This window comes from Arachis hypogaea, chromosome 17, assembly GCF_003086295.3.
Source record: "Arachis hypogaea cultivar Tifrunner chromosome 17, arahy.Tifrunner.gnm2.J5K5, whole genome shotgun sequence".
In the NCBI taxonomy this organism is placed as follows: Eukaryota; Viridiplantae; Streptophyta; class Magnoliopsida; order Fabales; family Fabaceae; genus Arachis; species Arachis hypogaea.
This window is the reverse complement of record NC_092052.1, coordinates 97,937,546-97,954,691: the sequence shown is the minus strand read 5'-3', so window position 1 is coordinate 97,954,691 and position 17,146 is coordinate 97,937,546. Positions and strand designations below refer to the sequence as shown.

Below are 17,146 nucleotides of genomic sequence, written 5' to 3'. Positions count from 1 at the left end.
TGCATTTGTGCCAGGCTATGACACTTTTTATCTTTAAATTTGGTAATTTTATGTCAAGTGATTTTTTTTAAAAAAAATTCATTGTGAATGGTATTTTCTTTTGAAAAATAAAAATAAAAACTTATCTGCAAAAAGTTTGAAAATAAATGTTATTTATTAAATACAAAATTTTTTTATCACTTATAAAAAATATAATATTTATTGATTAGTTTTATCGTATTTTTAAATTATCAAACAAAATTTTTTATTGATAACATTTTTAGAAGACTTTTTGTCTCTTTCAATTACAGAAAAGCTCTACATACAAGCCCTAATGGCTTGTATGCTTTACAAGTTCATTAACAAATAAAATCTAAAACGCGCTGCTACACATACGTCGTATACACGCGCTATATTAGGGCTCCCGCTTTTATCTAACTACCAAATTTAAAATATTTCTTTCCTTCTTCGTTTTCGTTATTTGCGGATTTGCTCGTTCTTCTTCTCGCGCGTCTTCTCTCCTTCTTCTCCGTCGTTCTTTTCCTCTCCTTTCTCACTGGTATGTTCTTCGTCATTTACGTTAGTTCTTCTCTATGCAACTCCAGCTTTGTTTTCTATTTGATTTGTTGTTTTCTGAAATCAAAGTTTGAACTCGTTTTGAAGATTATGGATGATTCAAGCTCAGATTGTCAACTGAATTAGGGCGAAGTGGATTATGAATTTGAATCTAACGAAGTCCCTGAGGTTTGATTTACATACTCTGAATTTTGTTGCAGTCATTTGAATAGCATTGTGTAGCTAAAAACTTCCTGAACATTGAAGTAACACGTTAACATGAATCTGTCGATTGAATGTAATGTATTAGTTTTGCTTAATTATCTAGAATTTATAGCAGACGCTCGGGTGTAGATCAGAACTTTTTTGGGTGTATTTTTTCGAGAAGTGTGAGTGTATTTACAGTTTATGGGTTTTTCTGTTTTTAGCTGAGTTGTTGTCGTTCGGGTGTATTATATCAGACATGATTGGGTGTGTTTTTAGTTTTTGACATGGTGTATTCTGCAGCCTCTTTCTGTTGTTGATAACCAGTTTGTTCCGAAGGTTAGAATGACCTTTACCACCCTTGAAGATGCTGGAAAATTTTACAAGAACTATGCCAAGGCTGCAGGTTTTTCTACAAGAGTTCGGAGCACAAATAGGAAGGGAAACGAGATTAAGAATCAATTGATTACATGTAGCAGAGAGGGAAAATGGAAATCTAAAATATCTCCGACCGAAAAGACTAATCTGACAGCCGGTTTAAACTATCCTGCAAGAATTTATATACACACATTGAAGGATGTCGGTGCTTGGATCATTTCAAAGGTTGTGCTGGATCATTCACACCCTTGCTGTCCAAGTAAAGTAGAGATGCTCAAACAGCACAGGAAACTAAGCATGTCCATTCGTCGTACAATAGAGAATAATGAGGAGGCTGGTATCAGACCAAGCAAAACTTACCAATCATTTGTCGCGGCTGCTGGGGGTCACCGCGAGTTAAATTTTATTGAAAAGGATGTGAGGAATTTCATTACCAGGGAAGTGCGGAATGTTTCCGAACAAGAAGATGCAAAGGAATTTGGGAAATATTTGTTAAGAATGAAAGAGAAGAATCAGAATTTCTTTTTTGAGCTCGAACTCGAGGAGGATCAATCGATTAAGCTGGCTTTTTGGGCCGATGCAAGAAGTAGAGCTGCCTTTGAGTATTTCGGAGACGTTATTTCATTTGACACCACCTACAATACAAACAGGTAACAAATTGTCCCTGTTTATGATGCTAAATTAACGTATTTTTATGAATCCGCAGCAGAGGTGTATATTGGCTATTTTTTTGGGTGTATACGAAGCGTTTGTTGGGTGTACCTAATGATTTTGTATTCTACACTATAGTAATTTGTTTCAGGTATAATTTGGTTTGTGGTTCTTTTGTCGGGGTGAATCACCACGGTCAGTCAACACTTCTCGGATGCTCTTTGATGAAAAACGAAGAAATTGAATCATTCAAATGGTTATTTGAATGTTGGCTTCGTTGCATGGGAGGAAACGCTCCGAAAGGGTTTCTCACCGATCAATGTGCATCAATGAAAAGGGCTTTAGAGGCCTGTATGCCAACAACAATTCACCGTTGGTGTATTTGGCACATCATGAAGAAGATACCAAGCAAATTAAACGGGTACAAGGGACATGCAGATATCAAACAAGAAATGAGCCAAGTTGTTTGGAACTCTCATAGCAAAGACTCATTCGATAGGAATTGGAATGATTTCCTGCTGAATTTTGGTCTTGTGGACAACAAGTGGCTTTCAGGTAATGTTTGTTAAAAATCTGCAGCAGAGGTGTAACTTACATTTTTTTTCGGGTGTATTTATAGTCTGTGTTTGTGTGTATTATGCAGATCTGTATAAAGATCGTCATATATGGGTTCCTATCTATCTGGATCACCACTTCTGGGTAGGGATGAGAAGCACACAAAGGAGCAAGAGCATGCATTCATTTTTTAACAAGTTTATCACCCGGAACAGCTTGCTTATCAGTTCGTCAAACAATACGATAATTGCCTCGGAAGCCGGGAGCAGACAGAGAGAGAATCAGATGCTGCAGATTTTCATACGGTCATTCCGTGTGCAACCAAATCCTCCATTGAAGCTCAGTTTCAAGATGTGTACACTCATCAAAAGTTTAGGGAAGTCCAAGCGCAATTCAGAGGAAAGGCGAATTGCATCACCAGATTAACGAATTCCGCTCTAGGCTATTCAGTATACGAAGTTGGAGAACAAGTTTCCAGCTCAATATTCAACAAGTTTGTGGTTACTTATGACTCAGTTGCAGCCGAGGTAAAATGCCAATGCTTATTATTCGAGTCGAGAGGTATACTTTGTCGTCACGCACTAAGCGTGTTAAGCTTTGAACGAGTAAGCCAAGTGTCACCGAGATATATACTGGAACGATGGAGCAAGAAGGTAAAGAGGCGACACACACACATCAAGAGCAGCCACGACGAGCCACTGTTGGAGCCAAGAAGCAAGAGGTTTGACCAATTGGTTTTTCATTCGCAAAATATTTACGAATTTGCATCCGAATCGGAGGAGCTGACTGCAATTCTGCACCGTGCGTACGATAACGTTATGGCTGAGATGGAATCATTAAAAGCCAAAAAGAAGGGGACATCTTCTTTATCCCACGAAGACGCCAACTTAGAATCCGTTAACGAGCTTCAAAGCCCGCAAGGATTCGAACAAGAGAACGTCCAAAAAATAGGCTAGGTTCAAAGTTGGACAAACAGATCGCAAATGCCACAAAGAAGAAGAAAACGAAAGTTTTAAGCGAGGTAAAAGTAATGTTCTTTAAATTTGTGGTGATTGAGTTTATTTTTCTCGTTAATAGTTTAGCTAATATGTGAGTTTCTTATATTCAGATAAACTTGTTTGATGCCGCAGCAGTGGTGCATTCAAATTCCAGCTAATATCAAGGACATGTTATGAATTATCAGTTTAGGGTACCAGGAGCAGGGGATAACTCTTTGGCTATATAGTTACAGAATTTGGGTGTAAAAGCACTGTTCTTTTGGGTGTATTTTTCTGAATTTTCTTGTGATTCACATTTTACATATAGATACATATATATAATATTAGGGTTTAGGGTTTTAGGGTTTACAGGTTAGGGGTAAGGGTTTAGGTTTTAAGTGTTTAGGGTTCAAGGCGGGGGATAGATTTCAGGGTGTATATTCAACTTTGGTTGGGTGTAAAAAATCGCAGGTTATAGGTGTATATTTGATTTGATGTTTTTCTTCATATTATAGTACCTGTAATTCATACATTTTGAATACAGCACAAATAGTTTAACAGCACAGACAGTTCGGGTGTATATTGAAGCAATCTTGGGTGTATATTAAACTTCCGTTGGGTGTAAAAGTTTATAATTTGTGTTTAGATCTGCCTTGATGTTTTCTTTCATATTTTACTACCTGTAATACAGAACTTTTGAATACAGTACAGACAGTTTAACAGGACAGACAGTTTAACTATGGAAAAAAATTTCATTGAACAGAAGTTGTTTATAAATGGCAAATTTTTACAGCATTTGTTCAATTTACAAACTAGCTAGCAGTTAGATTACTTAGTTTCTACATCAGTAGAATTTATCTGACAAAATGGACTCAATAAGACTGACGATGGCTTGGACAGTCTTATTGTATTACTCGCTCTAATTGCTTGATCTCTATCTTTATTCATTTCACTGAATAGTATCCGCGAAGCATATTCTACTCTATAGTGGTCCGCCTCCTCCTACAATTAAAAAGTATATTCTGTTTAAACAACAATATTAATTCCAGTAAAGTAATACATAGTTATATAGTTTTAAAGACAGTTACCTGTGGCCAATTATCCTATTCATACTTCGCCCTTTTAATGTTTTTCGGCTCAATTAACTCAAGCCACTTCATAACGTAAATAGCACAGTCATAGCTGAAAACGAAGAAAATAAATTACAAATCTCATTTAGGAAAGTTTAATGTTCAGAGTCACAATTTTATACCTTGATTTTTGGCCTGAGATTTTAACGTATGTTGTTTTAATTTCCAACTCATTCTTCTTCAGAGGTGCCCCACCGGTATATGCTCTAATTCTTGAAATTACATATCCCTTAAAAAATAAAACAAATCAGTAATACACCCGAATGAAATACACCCAAAAGAGAACATACTTACACCCAAATCAAAACATACATACACCTTATATTGAATTGAAATACACCTATCTATTAAAATAAAGAACACAGAGCCAACTTACAGTGAATTTATTAAGCTGCTTTCTCCCATCGCTTGGAGCTTTCTTGTGTAGCGGGTCAAGTATATAAAATCTCCCCTTTGTTGTATCAATCACCCATATCCACCAATGGCCCTAGTAGCAAACAGGCACAAAAATCTGAAGGATTGCCACATTTCAACAGTGTGTTATTTTATTTGGCATATAAGTAAAGAACGGTACTAACAAATTTTACAAATGAAAACTCACATATCGATGTGAAGCTAATTTTTTTTCCATCTATGAAGGGAATAAACATTGGGTAGTCTTCCACATTGAATTCCTTATTGGTTTTAGGTGATATGAATTCCCCGTTTGGGTGCTTCGAAACGGCCATGCTCTACAACAATTGTGAAACAACAAATGAAATACTGAAAATACACCCAAGTGACTACACAACTTACACCCAATTGAACGTAAAAAATACACCCAAATGAATAGAAAAACAGACCCGTTGATAAGAGAATATACACCCTAAGGAATACAGAAAATACAGCCAAAATTCATAGAAGTAACACTTACCACAATATCAGGGGGGAGACAGTATACTTGTTCTCGAAACCTTTTATCATTTTTCTGGTTGAGGATGAGGCACATGGCAGATACAATCTAGAAATATATGCCGAAATCAATTTACATTAATAAACAATGCATTTAACTTTGGTGTTAAAACATTAATGTTATTCTAATATTACCTCAGATTCTATATAAGTTCCTGCCTGGAGCGATGCAAGGTGCATTCTATTCAAAATGTATTTGTCTTGGGCAATCAGAGTGCACAGGTTGTCAAACTCATTAGTACTGTCATCTGCGTATGTCTTCACTCGCGTCGCCCAGATGTAGCACTTCTCTTTCATATCATCCGTATTTTGATTTATTCTCGCAGGAGTTTCAAACTTCCCAGAACTTTCTCCGCCAGTCTCCTTTTGAATTTGTGGACTTTTACTTTCTTCTTTCGCTGCACTGCTTGCTATTTTTTGTACCAAATCCTCTAGTTGTTCCAGCAAATTTGCAGTTTCTGGTGTTTTTGCCCTGTCTGCCTCCTGCGTTGACGCTCCCTCCTGCGTTGCTGCTTCTTCTTGGCTTGAATCAGTGAAGCCCAGGCTGAATGATGGCATTGGATCTGTTTTAGGAACATACGATGCTGTCCGTGCCATCATCATCAGCGCAGCAGCGTCTTCTTCGGCTGGATAACTGTGTGATCATGTATAACGTATTGTGAGAGTCAGAATATACGGATGATAAGCAAAGATTGATTTTAGTCTGATGAACTTACCTTTTAGATGGAGCTGGCGGAAGCGTGGGTGTGCTTTCTTCAAGTTTTTTTTGGGGTGGGGGTTCAAGAGTGCTGCATGGCACAGAAATTTAATCATGACATAAGAAAAATTATTCAGGAACAATATACACCCAAACTGTAACCCAATATACACCCATACATTGATTTTACTCTGATGAACTTACCTTTTAGATGGAGCTGGGGGAAGTGTGGCTGTGCTTTCTTCAAGTTGTTGGGGGGGTTCAGGAGTACTGCCCGGCACATCAAATTAATCATGACGAAAAAAAACTATTCAGGAACAATATACACGCAAACTGTAAGCAAATATACACCCAAATTCAAAACAAATATACACCCGAACTGTAACCAAATATACACCCAAACTAGAAACAAATATACACCCAATACTATTTCTTACGTTTTTGTAGTTCCTTCAATTTGTAGCAGAGGGGTTGCATAAAATTCTGTCTCAGGTGTTTCTTCAAATTCCGGCACGGTGGTTGTTTGGGACACTGGCACGAAAACTTGAATCGGAACTCTAAACAAGAAGAAAAATGAAAGGTTAACAACGCCTTTGAAAATAATAAGGTTATAAGGTTGAAATATTCTTGAAAAACTCACATTTCAAGCGCTTCCGATGCTGTCTCTTCCCTCACAACCATTATATTCGAATCAGCCGGCTCACTAGCTGACTCTTGAACCAGACTCAACCTAAAATACACCCAAACAATTCAAAAGGAACACAGACTTTGTTTTTTGAGAACTTACATACTTGCAGTTTTTGCTTTTTTTTCCTGCCTTTTTTTCTCGAATAAAATAATAAAGGGCTTTTTTTCTAAAAAAAATATATACAGAATTAGAAGCAGAAGGTAATAAAAGAACGAAAGTAACGGTTCTTTGAAAGAGAAATTACGTGCTCTCTGCAGGCCTGTTTACACTACTTTGTTCTGTGTGTCTTTGAGAGGAAGGATCATCACTTCCCAAGTTGACATCCGGTATTCTGAACAGATTTCATGTTATTTCAGACAAAATATGATACACGTAAATCATGATAAAAAGATTTTATTAAATAAAGCATCTTACGTTTCAGAAGAGACATAGCGACCTTTTGTCGATCGCATGTCAGCTTCATTTTCCCTGCGAAACAAGAAACAATTATTAGCAAAGAAAACACAGTAAAATCTGAAATATACACCCCATCAAGACATACCTCTGTGCACCAGAATTTTCATCGTTTTTTCTTAACAATTCATCTAGATCTTCACTTGATATTTCATATCTCTCACTACATTCATAAAAGAAGATGTTAACTAAAATAATTATGATGATGACGGTAATATAGCTTACGTATTACTGTACCCATCATAGGATTGATCTTCTTCAGGAGATGAATGCTCAGCAACAACCTTTTTCTTTTTGGATTGTGTTCTGGGTGGAAAAAATAAGTATGAATCAGAAATAAAAAATTAATTTTATCACAGAATATTGTCCAAAGAAGTGCTTACTTTTTTGGTGTTCTTTGTTTCTTTTTCTTTTTTCTTTGCTTCTCCACCGGTGATGATTCTTCGCTTCTATAAGTTAATAAGAGACACTTCAGTTAATACACAAAATCTTGATAATGAAGCCAAAAGAAAGGAGTAATAATTTCAGAACATTACTCATCAGTTGATTCGGATTCTGAATAAGAATCTGAATCCTCTTGACTCTTCCTTTTTTTGGAATCCATTTTGGAAGGCAAACAATCACTATTTAGAACATAGTAAAGATATAAAATACACCCAGATGAATGCACAAGATACAACTAACTGAATGGACAATATACACCCAACACAACAAACGAAATACACCCAAGTTAATAAACAACATACAACCAAATTGATAAACAAAATACACCCAACCCGAGAAAGAAAATACACCCAACTATGGTACTTACTTTGTTCCCTTTTTGCTGGGTTGTTTTCTTGCTGAATCCTCCGAGTCTTCTTGAGTCTCAGACTCAGAGGTAGAACTGTCACTATCAGTTGTTTCTTCCTCCGAAGACGATGTTGAACTTGCCTTCATTTTTTTTTTGTTTTTTTGATTTGTTGTTTTTTTCTGTTTTCTCTATTTTTTTCATTTTCTCTCTTGTTTGTGCCATCTTTACAATCCCCTGAAACATCAGATAATTTATTTAGCAGCATTCAGATAAATAAATATACACCCAACATATTATGTTCAACTTACCAAAATTTCCTCTGTTTCTGCATTCATTCTTTCGACCAACTGCTCCTTACTCCAGTTGGCAATCCAGGGTTTTGGTGGTCTTTCAGCCCTCTTCTTGCCTTTATTTTTAGAAAGATGAAAGTATATTATCACCAAGGCAAAGAGGCAGCCATCAATTGCCTTCTTCTTTTTCTCCTTGTAGTCGGTTATGCCCTTGACGATAAAGGTCAAAACATGCCCTCCCCAGTTTCGCTCCGTTATGCTGTCCATCTCAAAAATTGGGGCCAGGTGTACAGGTGAGATTTTGTTTATTGTCATTGGCAAAAGGAACGCCATCTGTATATAGAGGATGAAAATCCTCTTGAACATTAGGCGATCCTCTTCGTTACCAACGCTAATATCCATCATCTCATTTGTAAGACTTTTGAGGGTCCTACCCTGGAATCTTCTAAAAATTACTTTGTCATCCTCAGAAAGTTTCTTATAATCAACTTTCTGAGGAAATAGATCTCCTACAAAAAGGAAAAACAACAAAGTATGAATATCGAATCAAATACACCCAAGCATCAACTAAAATACACCCAAGCGTTAGTTAATATACACCCATAATTTTTAGCGAGTTATCTGTTGCGTTGATGCCAAGCGCATGACCTATTTTTCTTGGGTTTATTTTAAAAGAACCGTATCCGGTTTTCAGTCTGTTCTCCCCCAATTTGAAGTTGTTAGCCAGCTCCCTTAACACTTGGTGATGCACCCTTAGTGGTGGGATGTGCATCAAGCCACCGAATCCCAAATCCCTCACAATTGTTTTCTTCTCCTCACTCATGTTTCTGAATTTATCACTTAGGAGATGTGTTGCACACTTGAGGTCTTTGGTTTGCTGTAAACAGAAACAAAATTATAGTCAGATATGTTTCTATTATATAAAACTGATTTCAGGTAAGACATATATTTGTTCTTACATTTCTTCCAGGTTGGTTTCTTGCTGTCATTTTCTTTGAAATGAAAAATACACCCAAAGTTATCAGTAAGATACACCCATATATATGAGTTAGATACACCCATAGATAACAGTAAGATACACCCATATATATGATTTAGATACACCCATATATATCTGTCAAATACACCCATAGATATGATTCAGATACACCCATATATATCAGTCAGGTATCACTCAAACATGCATCAATATACAAGGTCAAGCAATATACACCCATGGACAAGCAAATATAAGAACAGTTGCAACTGCTGGCTATTACAGTATATCAGTTCAGAAAAATACACCCAACAATTTGCGCCATATACACCCATGTATATTAGCTCATATACACCCACCAAACTACGGAATATACTCCCAAAAATCAGTTACCAGAAGAACTGGAAGAACAAGAACAGTAACACCTAGAAGAACGAAGAAGAACAGTGTAACATAGAATCAAGAATAACAGTGAAACCTAAAACAAGTAGAACATTATAAACTGTAAAATGAGACGTAGAGCAAGAAGAACAGTAGAACGTACAACAACGTAGAAGAACAGTAAAACCTAGTTCGAAATATGGAAAATATACAGCAATGGTAATGTAACGTACCTTGAGTATTATAGCTTTGTTCTCTCTGGAGATTCTTGATCGAGAGTTCTATGGTGTGTTGATGGAGTTTTCGAATGTTAGCGACGAGGTGTATATCTTGAGTTTCGAACGTTGCTCGAAAATGGAAGGGTTGCTTTTTCTCTGAATGGCTTTGAGAAGTGGAAGAAGTGGAAGAGTTTGCCATTAAGGGGGCGGTTTACGCGAAGCGTAACCGTTTGAGTGAAGCGCGTGTAAATGACGCTCCATTCAATGCTCATCACTGCGCATGTGTTTTTTATGGGTTGGGACAACTTGTAAAACTTGTATATCGTTTTTACTTGTATGTGTAGCAGGCCCGTTTCAAATATTAAATCGATAGTTAAGTATCTTAACTCCACAAACTTTTTCCAAATTAATTACGGAAATTTGACTTTTCCATCAAGTAAAAAAGAAATAAAAAGAAAAAGTAACTATAAATTCTGCGCCGTTTATCTTAAAAAAAAAAAAAAAATCAAAGCCGATAATTCTTTCCTTTCCTTTGTTAAACGAAGTATTTGTTCCCTCTTTCTGACCACATCTTCCGGTCTTTCCCAGTCACTAGCGCTATCCTTTTTTAAACCAACCTCTTTGGGATGGCACTGGGCAACGCCTCGCTGGGTCCTTCCGTTCCGTATTCGTTCCCTGCTGCATCGTTGTGCACCCAATGCTTTTTACAGTCCCCTCGCCTTTCCCTTCGTGCTTCAGCAGCTCTCACCGAGAAAGCCCGGTTCGTTGCTCGGCGTAAGGAGTCCATTTCCGTTAGGCAACTTGAACGTCCACTAAGTAATGTTAGAGAGTTTGATAGTTACCCTTTCTTTCACTTTGTCTTTATAATGCTTGTAATTTGGGTAAATTCGTTGGATTCATGATTTTGACGTTTCAGTTATCTCATTTTCTTTTGGGTGCTTGTAGTTGAGTACATGCGGTTGCCGGCTAGTCAGTATTCTGTGTTAGACGCGGAGAGGATTGAACGCGTGAATGATAACACCTTCAGGTGTTACGTTTACGGGTTTAAGTTCTTCAACTTTGAGGTTATTCCGGTTTTGCTTGTTAAGGTGGAAGAACAACCTGATGGTTGTTGCATCAAGCTCTTGTCCTGCAAGGTGTGGTTCTCTTTTTCCTCTTCTATTTTTACTTTTACTTGTCTCTGTGTCCTTAAGGTCAGGTGGTTCAAGTTGTAGAATCGGCCAAGCGTCAGGTTGGGCTGCCATTTTTATTTAATAATTTGATCTTTTTCTCTTTTTAATCTGCATTTCGTAGCATGTTTATTTGTGGTTTTACCATTGTTGACAGCTGGAGGGCTCGCCCATGGTGGCTTCTCAGAATGACAAGTTTGATGGTGAGTTTTACTGTTTGCTGCATATTACAATCTATGTAGAAACCAGAAAGTTATTGATTTTTTTAATAATTTTTTGGGTAAATTTAAAATTCTAGTTTGAACAAATGAACAAAATACACATGAAGGAGTTTGGGATGGACAAAAGTACACACTAAATATTCCTAAATACAAAAGTACACCTCAGAGATTGTTTTCAATAGACAAAAGTGTTATACTATTAGTAAGGGTTTGATATTTACGAATCTTTGGCGTGTATTTTTGTCCATTGAAAATAATCTTTGGGGTATACTTTGATATTATGAATCTTAGTGTGTATTTTTTGATTAATCCAAACTCTTTCAGGTGTACTTTTATCTATTTACTCGTTCATTTTACGTTTGTCTCAGTGTAGGTGAGATGTTTGGAATAAGGTGATTGTTACCTTGATTGACCCTACCATTCAGAAAATCATTATCTTGAGCTTTTAACTTTGAAATGACTACAACTTTTGCCCATTCTGGCTTTGGGTTAGTTCTAATATGTTGGCACTTAAGGAAACGATGCTAACTCGTCCATACTATGAGCAATCATGTGCTTCATTTCTTTTAAACTGGAGAGTTTGTTATATGAAGTATGAAATACAGATGTGATAAGGCACAAATATGTTATATAGCATGGATATGATGATATTGCCTTGATGTTAGACCTGGAACTTTAAGGGTAAATTTGTGTTAGTAGTTTACTTCTTTTAAGGCAAGGGAAGGAATGGTCTGAAATGTGAGTACAGTTCAAGCCCTTCCTGTATGTTCTCTCAAACGAGTTTCTGTTGTTGCAAAATATCCCTCTTTTCTAAATCATTTTAGTATGCATTGTTTACTGAAGAAAACTGACAAATTAATATCTTTAACTAAAACAATAATATCATTATCACAGGTAAATGTGACCCTTGCCAGCTCATGATACAATTGATAATATGATTTAATTAACTTTGAAATTTGAAATATTTTGGATGTATCCGTGCAGTGTTAATTTTATGTCTGTTATGGTTGTTTTTGGGCATTTAGAACAAAAATATTCTCTTATATTCTAAAAGCACAAAATTTTTTATTTATTGTTCAAAGGTTTATGAGTTCAGAGACATTGATTTTGGGTGCTTATATAGTATTATCAGCCTTTTTATTGCCCGTATTATATTGATATGATTGTTGTTGGACTTATACATCTTTAATGCTATTGATTGAACTGTTGTTGGGATTCACTAGCAGCTAGTTGTTGTTGTTGTTATTATTATTGTTTTCTTTTTATTTATTTATTTACTATTTTTCAAATTGATAGAGTTATCAAGGTTTAAATATTCAGTACTATTAGTCAGGATGTAGTTGATGGTTGATAGTTAGCAGCTTAGCATTTATGCATGTAGTTGATAGTTAGTAACTTAGCATTTTTGATAATAGTTGATAGATATCTCTATATATATACCTCTTTTTGGATGACATGAAAACAATGAGATCTTTCTCCTATTTTCTTTGGATTAACATGATATCAGAGCCTAGCGAGAAAACTCATTGTGTACTAAAAGGATCCATTCTCTTTTTGTGATCCTTTTTGTAGAATCGTGTGTCTTTTAGATCACTCGAATATTCCCTACCATGTTCTCTCAAGCAGCCCAACAAAGCACATTTTGGCCACTAAGGGTGGCAAACGGGCAGCCCACTCCTCCCCGCCAATAAACGGGCTGGCCCGCCGTGCCCCCATCAAATTAGGCGGTTAACAAATTCTAGCCCACCTCGCTTTGTTTGCAAGCTGGCCATAAGTTTTTTTTTTCTTTTGAAAAATTTTAAAATTTTTTATTATGTTAATTAAAATAAAAAATAAAATTTATAACTTGATACAATGAATTATATGAAATACTTGATAAAACTTATAAATCAACCAAAAATTAATTTAAAAATATAAAAATACTTAATTTTTTGGCTTTTATGTAAAAAAAAATTAGGCGGTTGCTCGTCAGCCTGCCCCACCAAAGCCTGCGAGTTAAGTGGGGTGGGTTTGGCAGACATTAACTTTTGCAGACTAAAATCCAAGCCCGACCTACCTTTTTGGCTGGTTAAACAGGACGGCTTGACGAACTTCGGCCGGTTTGCCACCTCTATTGACCATCCTCTGCTGCCATCAGAACTGATCTTGCAATGCTGCTGCTGCCTTGACCCGCCGAGAAATTTGACTGACACTCTGTCAGCTTTGCCTTGTCCTCCACCGTACAACCTTGTTTTGGAGACGCCATCTAACAAGCCACGTGCCGCTGCCGCTCCTCTCTGACATGAAAGATCTTGCCGTGACTTCTGCCGGCATGTGAGGGCGCATCCACCACTATATTCTGCCACCGTTCGCACCGCCCAACTTGCCTAGTTGTCTCCTTTCTAGAATAGGTTGTGTTTTGCTGAACAAATCACTTTCTATCTACAGTTGTATGTGATTTTCCCTTTTTGCCACTGAAGCATTTACTGCCTTGTTTTTTTCTTTCTGTTGCTTGCTATTTCTATGTTTCTTTCTGGTTTCATAACATCACACCAAAAGGCTGCAGAAATTGATGACATTGTTCGTCCCAAGTGGATTAAGATTGATGCCCAACTCTATAGCGTTATCAAAAACACCATATCATTTACACCATATCATGTCACATGTGAAGCTGTTTTGATTTTGGCAAAGGTACTTCGCATTAACCATACACAACGATTTTATGGGTTTTGTCAAAACCTTATGAATGTTGTTGCTCTTCGACAGATTGATGGTTCTATGTCTGCATATTTAGGAAAAATTTTCAGTGCTTTCAATGATATCAATGAATTATTGCCTCCTCCTACTTTCCTGGAAAAAGAGTTGGAACAACGAAACACATTCTTTATGCTCATGGCTTTGTATGGTTTTACCTGTTGGTATTTGTGATTTAATTCTTGAGTCCCAAAATATTCCGTCCCTGATTAAAATTTGGTCTTCATTACTTTGGGTTCCTACTAAACATTCTTCTGAATCTGCTAGTATCAAATTCCATTGATGCGTCAGCTTATCTCAAAAACTCATGCTTGGGGTCGTTCCCGTAATAGCAATTTCAATTCAGCATAGCAACGCCCAAAATATGGTCATTGTCCCTAATTATCCTCTTATCCTTTTATCTATTAGGCGTTGAACATGTTCTTTAAAATGTATGATCTCTTTCATTGAAGATTCTTCCTTTATACAGGATCGGATGGTTGGCGTCTGATGTGGGTGCAATGACCTTTAAATTCTTTCTCCATCGTATCTACTACCTCTCCACTAGTCCTCTCACCATCCATGCTTAGTTAGGACACCTAACCTTCCCAATCTTAAGATAATGGTTCCTCCCATCTTCAATTTATCCAGTTTATCATGTGAGTTGTGTCAATTTGGAAACACACTTGTAGTTCTTTTACAAGTGTCAATAAACGAGTATCGTCACCTTTTGTTCTAGTTCACTCAGATATTTGGGGTCCGAGTCGGATTGCGTCTACTTTAGGATTCAAATATTTTGTTACTTATGTTGATGATTATTTTTGTTGTACTTAGTTATTTTTAATGGAAAATCATTTTAAGTTGCTTTCCATCCTTAATAAGTTCTACAAAGAAATACAAACTCAATTCCCATACATACACCCCGTAGTGACAATACCAAAGAATACATGTCTCATCCATTTCAAAGTTTTATGGCGAACAGTGTCCTTCATCAAACATGATGTGCTCATACCCCTCAACAAAATGGGCTGGTTGAGTGCAAAAATTGTCATTTAATTGAGATCATTAGAACTCCTCGTCTTTATAATCCTGTTCCCATTACTTTCTACGGAGTTGTTGTCCGCTTTGCATGTTATCTCATTAATCACATGGCTTCTTTAGTTTTAAGTCATAAATCTCCACACACGGTTTTATTTCTTCGTACTCCCATGCATTGTCTTCCTACACATATCTTTGGTTCTACTTGTTTTGTCCACAATCTTATCCCAGGACTTGATAAACTTTCTACTAAGTCCCTTAAATGTGTTTTCGCTTTTTGGTATGCTTGGTCACAAAAAGGTTATCGTTGTTGTTCTCTCATCTTACGTCGTTATTTTGTGTCTGCTAATGTCACCTTTGATGGTGTTCCCTATTCCTCCACCCCTTTACAACCTAAAACTATTGGTGATGACTTACCCCTACCTACTTTACCCATGGCTTTTGTACCTCATACCATTCCCCTCCTAATCTAACACCTATACCTCCCAATCATTGCCTTTGCATTCAGGTCTATCATCGTCGTACTGATGCACCATCAACCATACATTCTTCAACCACACTGGCCTTGCACAAGCTATTTTGGACTCATCTTCGATGCCGACTCCTTTATCGGATCTGGCCCAATCTCTTTCGCCTTCCTATTGCCCTTCGCAAAGGTATACGTTTCCCATAACCTTTCTCCACATTATGTTGCTTTGAGTTAGCATCGTGTCTCTTTCAACTACTGTATTTGTTTGTCGTCTTTGTCTTCTGCCTCTATTCCTAAAGCTCCAGGTGAATACTTATCCCAACTTGGGGAATTGTGTTTATACCTGGCAATCTTATCTCTTGGAAAAGTAAGAAACAAGATGTTAGGAGTAAAAATGGACCTATAGTCCAATTAAGAAATTCTCATTAGGAGTAGAATTTATGATAAATAGAATAGTAGTAATAGATTGAGGTAACCCTGAATTGAATAGTTTATATTTTTCTTTCTTTGGAATTTTATCAATAGAATTATCTCTCCCTCTTGATTCTTCCTCCTAATTTCCCTCTGGATGATTAATTCTTTCCCTATTCTAAATTCTCCTCTTCACATTGGTGCTTTCATGGACTAACATTTTCCATTCTCATGGTAGGTTGGTGATCTCACCTCTAATGGAACAAATTGGAAGTGTAGTTGTGTAGTTGAGTATTTTATAGCTTTTTTATCTTATGCTTAACGTTTGGGTTTGAATAATGCTGAAAAATTGAAGAATTTTCTCAATGGATTGGAAAATTATATCCATAGAGATATTATCTTTGATGATCCTCAAACTCTTTGGGATACATTTTATTTAGCAAAATTTTATGAATAATGATGGAAATATCCATTTTCAGAAGTGTAAAAGCCAACAATAAGGTAGCATTTATTTTGAGGTACTGGAACGGAAACTGAGGGACTAAAATTCAGTATCATGTTTGTTTGGCTCAGAGACTGGTACTAAAATTTCAAGAAATTTTAGTATTTCAGTAATTCCAAAAAGTGGGGACACACGGAACTGAAATATTTGAAGACGGAGACTGAAACTTTAATAACATTTTATACCTAAAATACTCCCATTTCAATTAATTAATTCCAACTTTATCCTTTGTGCAAATTAAATTAGAGCTTCATTCTTCTTTCAGTCTTTGTCTCCCACTTTACACCAAACACAATACTGAGACTTATTTCAGTCTCTATCTCTCAATCTCAGTCTCTCAGTCTCTGCCTTAGTCTCAGTCTCTTTGTGTTTGTCTCTGTTCCAAACCCTACCTAACGTCCCAACAACAGATTTAGATCTACAACAATTCATCAACAAAATTACAGGATGCATTAACAATTCCAGATCCAGAATTTCAAATTCACAACAACAACAAAGCCTTGTCTCACTAGGTGGGGTCAGCTACATGAATCAAACGACGCTATTGAGCTCTGTCATATATCATGTCTACAAAGAGATCGTTTACATGTAGATTTTTGTTTGACCACATCATGGATGGTCTTCTTAGGTCTTCTTTTGCTTTTTACCCCTTGTCCATCTTCTATTTCATCCACCTTCCTGACTGAGTGTTCTATCGGTCTTCTTCTCACATGTCCAAACCACCTGAGACGCGATTCTACCATCTTTT

The 17,146-nt window shown here is 36.6% G+C and overlaps 1 protein-coding gene across 12 annotated transcripts in view; it reads left to right on the top strand.

The window, feature by feature from the left end:
• Positions 1 to 10,353: 10,353 nt before the first annotated feature.
• Positions 10,354 to 17,146, top strand: part of LOC112764209 (uncharacterized) — a 28,608-nt gene continuing 21,815 nt past the window's right edge. For 4 of the 12 annotated variants that reach the window (XR_011875387.1, XR_011875388.1, XM_025809759.2 and 1 more), the window contains exons 1-3: positions 10,354 to 10,692; positions 10,822 to 11,012; positions 11,203 to 11,248. Coding sequence is in view for 8 of the 12 variants with exons in the window: in XM_025809759.2 (XP_025665544.1) it covers positions 10,503 to 10,692; positions 10,822 to 11,012; positions 11,203 to 11,248 (427 nt within the window). In the remaining 4 variants the exon portion in view is untranslated. Of the gene's footprint in view, positions 10,698 to 10,821; positions 11,108 to 11,202; positions 11,249 to 11,634; positions 13,937 to 15,524; positions 15,673 to 17,146 lie in introns of all 12 variants that reach the window. The other 8 variants (XR_003815078.2, XR_003183054.3, XM_025809757.2 and 5 more) reach the window with 5 other exon arrangements.